General features: G+C 69.3%; 2 protein-coding genes across 2 annotated transcripts in view; one reads left to right on the top strand and one right to left on the bottom strand.

Moving 5' to 3' along the window:
* Positions 1 to 76: 76 nt before the first annotated feature.
* Positions 77 to 2479, bottom strand: MNEG_13861 (hypothetical protein; the record flags this gene model as incomplete). The annotated part of the gene is made up of 5 exons (XM_014037668.1): positions 77 to 79; positions 396 to 506; positions 769 to 1014; positions 1175 to 1416; positions 2389 to 2479. The coding sequence occupies 5 exons, from the start codon at positions 2477 to 2479 to the stop codon at positions 77 to 79; spliced, it is 693 nt and encodes a 230-aa protein (XP_013893122.1).
* Positions 2480 to 2655: 176 nt separating this feature from the next.
* The window catches only part of MNEG_13860 (pre-mRNA-splicing factor CWC22), a gene marked incomplete at both ends in the record, with an annotated part of 1479 nt that continues 1223 nt past the window's right edge, over positions 2656 to 2911 (top strand). The window contains one exon of the mRNA XM_014037667.1: positions 2656 to 2741. Coding sequence (XP_013893121.1) covers positions 2656 to 2741 — 86 coding nt within the window. The remainder of the gene's footprint in view (positions 2742 to 2911) is intronic.

Genomic DNA, 2911 nt, shown 5'->3' with positions numbered 1-2911 from the left:
ATGGAGGGGACGGGGTCGTCGTCGGCGGAGGCCTGTTTTGCGGGGGGGGGGGGGGCGGGGGCAGGTGGCACAAAGTCTACTGCACCGGGGATCACGCTTGAGACATCAATTTGTCCCACACAGGAGCCCCGCTTGCCGCGCAGCACTGGCAAACGCACTCAGCAGGGGACCCAGAGCTCTAGCGGTCGCCAATCCCAGGGGCCGACCGCCACCCCTTGGGCCTTTCTTAATTAGCAGGCCGTGCCGGCCCCGGTTGCATGCAGGGCTGCCCCGCGCGCATGCGTGGCGGCCCCAGCTGCATGTGTGCGGCCGACCCCGCGCACATGGGCGGCGGCCCCAGCTGCATGCGCGGCCGCCCGCGCCCGCATGCGCGGCCGCCTACGCCCCCAGCCCACCAGGACTGCGGCGTCCAGGGCCGTTTGGTTGGCCGCCTCCAGCTCCTCAGCATCGTGCAGCAGCTCCACCGCGGCGCGGCTGTAGGGCAGCTCACACAGCGGCTCAACCACCTGCACACGCACCGGCGGCGGCGGCGGGCGCGGCTGGCTTGCTGGCGTGCGACGGGCAGCAGCGGCGCGGCTCGGCGGCGCACACTGCTGCTGGATAAGGGCCCATCTGTTGCCACTCCCCATCTTGTGGAGTGTGCACTGGAGCCTTGTAGGCTCAACGACGCCTGCATCCGCTGGCAAAAACTCGGAAAGCCCCGCCCCCGTCCACAACAAGCTGGGGGCGCCGCCGCGCACCCCGCCCCGAGGGCCGTGCTGGGCGCACCTTGAAGCGCGCCGTCGCTGTGGCCAGGATGAGCAGCTTCCCGTCCATCAGCCGCGCCGCGCGCGTGACCTCCATGAGCACGCCCACCAGCGGCGCCTGGCTGCCGCTCTCCAGCCGGTACTCCTCGGCCCCCAGGTTTGAGCTGCCGCCGGGCAGGTACAGGTGGCCAAACACCCAGGGCTGTGGGGACGAGAAGAGGCGGTCAAACATGTGGACGTAGTGGGGCTTGTGCACGTGAAGGATGCTCTGCGGGGGGCGGGCGGCGAGGGCGAGGGGGCACAAGGGTGAAGGCGGCGGGGCGGCGGTGAGGGGGTGCGTCCAAGAGGAGAAGTGAGGACACCTGGAGGCTGGAAGCGGGGTTGATGCATGCACGGGCCGGCAGGCTGGGCGGGAGCCGCGGCCGCACCTGGCTGAAAGGGAAGACGGCGTACTCGACGCGCCACAGGGGCAGGTCGTCGATGCGCGCGCCGCCCCGATCCGGCGACTCGCTGCTGCAGGCGGCCGCGGCAGCGGCCGTGTCGGACGCGTTAGGGGCGCCGTCGCCGTTGACAGCCCCAGGGGCCCCGCCGGCGCGCTCCTGGCCGGACTGGCCGGACTGCTGTGAGGGTGCGCCTGCCGCCTCAACGGCGCCCGTGCTGCCCGGCAGGCCTGCGTCAGGGCAGGGCAAAGCAGGGAATGACAGCCCGCGTGGGGGGCAAGGCACAGCTTGCTTATGAGTGGGTTGGGCCGGGGGGGGGGGCATGCGTTGCCACCCACCCACGTGTTGCCATCTGTATGCACGGCCAGCAGACATGGCGCGGGCCTCACTTTCCAGCCTGGCGTTCACGACACTGCATACCTTCTCGACGCGCACGCACGCGCACCCATCGCTCGCCCCGCTCGACACCACAGCACCGCCACCCAGGACGCCCCTTCACACACACTGCATTCCGGAAGGTGGAGCCCTTTGCTTCATTATCACCTTGCTGGTCGGTGCTGTAGAACATTCTCCGCAGCAGCCGCACCGCCTCGCGCCTCTCTGACTCTGCAGGATCGGGCGCACGAGACGCGCGGCACGCGACGACCGCACGGCGCGACGTTCCGACGGGCGCCGCTCGCGCATGACACCACCGCACGCCCCGCGCCGCATGGGCAGAGTCAATATGACCCATTGCCATGCGGCGTTGCGCCCACAATGGCGCTGATATTGAAAAGGCACTGGGTGAGCAGGTCGTGCACTACCGATCAATACGTGTGGCCCTATATGTGGAACAAAGACGTCGCGCGGCTAGAATTCATGTTTGCAAACGGTCAAATAGTGAAAAGCTTGCGACGCCCGTTTTGTTTTGCGGATCACCTTGCTGCGTAGGACAAGGCCTAGCGGGGAGGCTGAAGTGTCAAAAGGGAGAACATCATGGGTTCTACTGATAGGAGCCGTTCACCCAGGCGCAGGTGAGGTGCCCCCTGATCTGGGGGCTCCTGCAGAGCCATACGGCTCGTAATGGTTGATATGCAAGTTGGGATACGCAACCATAACTGCCGGAATCCCAGCACCTGGTCTTGTGATTGCGCGGAGCGTGCCGCTGCTGCAGGCGCCCGCACGGCTGGTGCGATCGCAGCAGCCGCCCCCGCTCATCCCACCTTGCAGGCCCAGAGGATCCGGGAGCCCCGACTCGCCGCCCAGGCAGCGCCGGCGCGTGGACTCGCCCGATGAGGAGCGCGGCAGGTGCATGCTTGCCGTGCGCGGGCGCGGTTGCTGCGCCTTTCGCTGCTCATGCCGCATGCAGCACACACTGCGCCTCATCTCGGTTGGGGCACGCGCTGCACTTTGTTTTGGGTGTTACTGTACTGTCGGCACCGGCGGTGCGCGCGGCCCGCACGAAAGCGCTTGCCAACCAACCAGCCATCATGCTTTCCCGCACGCTGTTGCCCCCGCAGGCGCAGCGGCAGCAAGAGCCCGGAGAGCCGGAGCGGCGGGAGCCGCAGCACGAGCAGTAGCAGCAGCGGCAGGAGCGGCAGTCGCAGCCGCAGCCCCAGCAAGGAGCCGCGCGGCGGCGGCGGCGACGGCGGCGGCGGCGGCGGCGGGGATGCACCCGCAGCGGCCGGCAACGGGGGCGCGCCGCCGGCCTCAGCGGGCCGTGGCGGCGAGCGCATTCGCTACCCC

This window comes from Monoraphidium neglectum (genome assembly GCF_000611645.1).
Source record: "Monoraphidium neglectum strain SAG 48.87 unplaced genomic scaffold scaffold04096, whole genome shotgun sequence".
Classification (NCBI taxonomy): domain Eukaryota; kingdom Viridiplantae; phylum Chlorophyta; class Chlorophyceae; order Sphaeropleales; family Selenastraceae; genus Monoraphidium; species Monoraphidium neglectum.
Note: the sequence above shows the minus strand (reverse complement) of the source record. Positions and strands in the feature narration are given on the sequence as shown.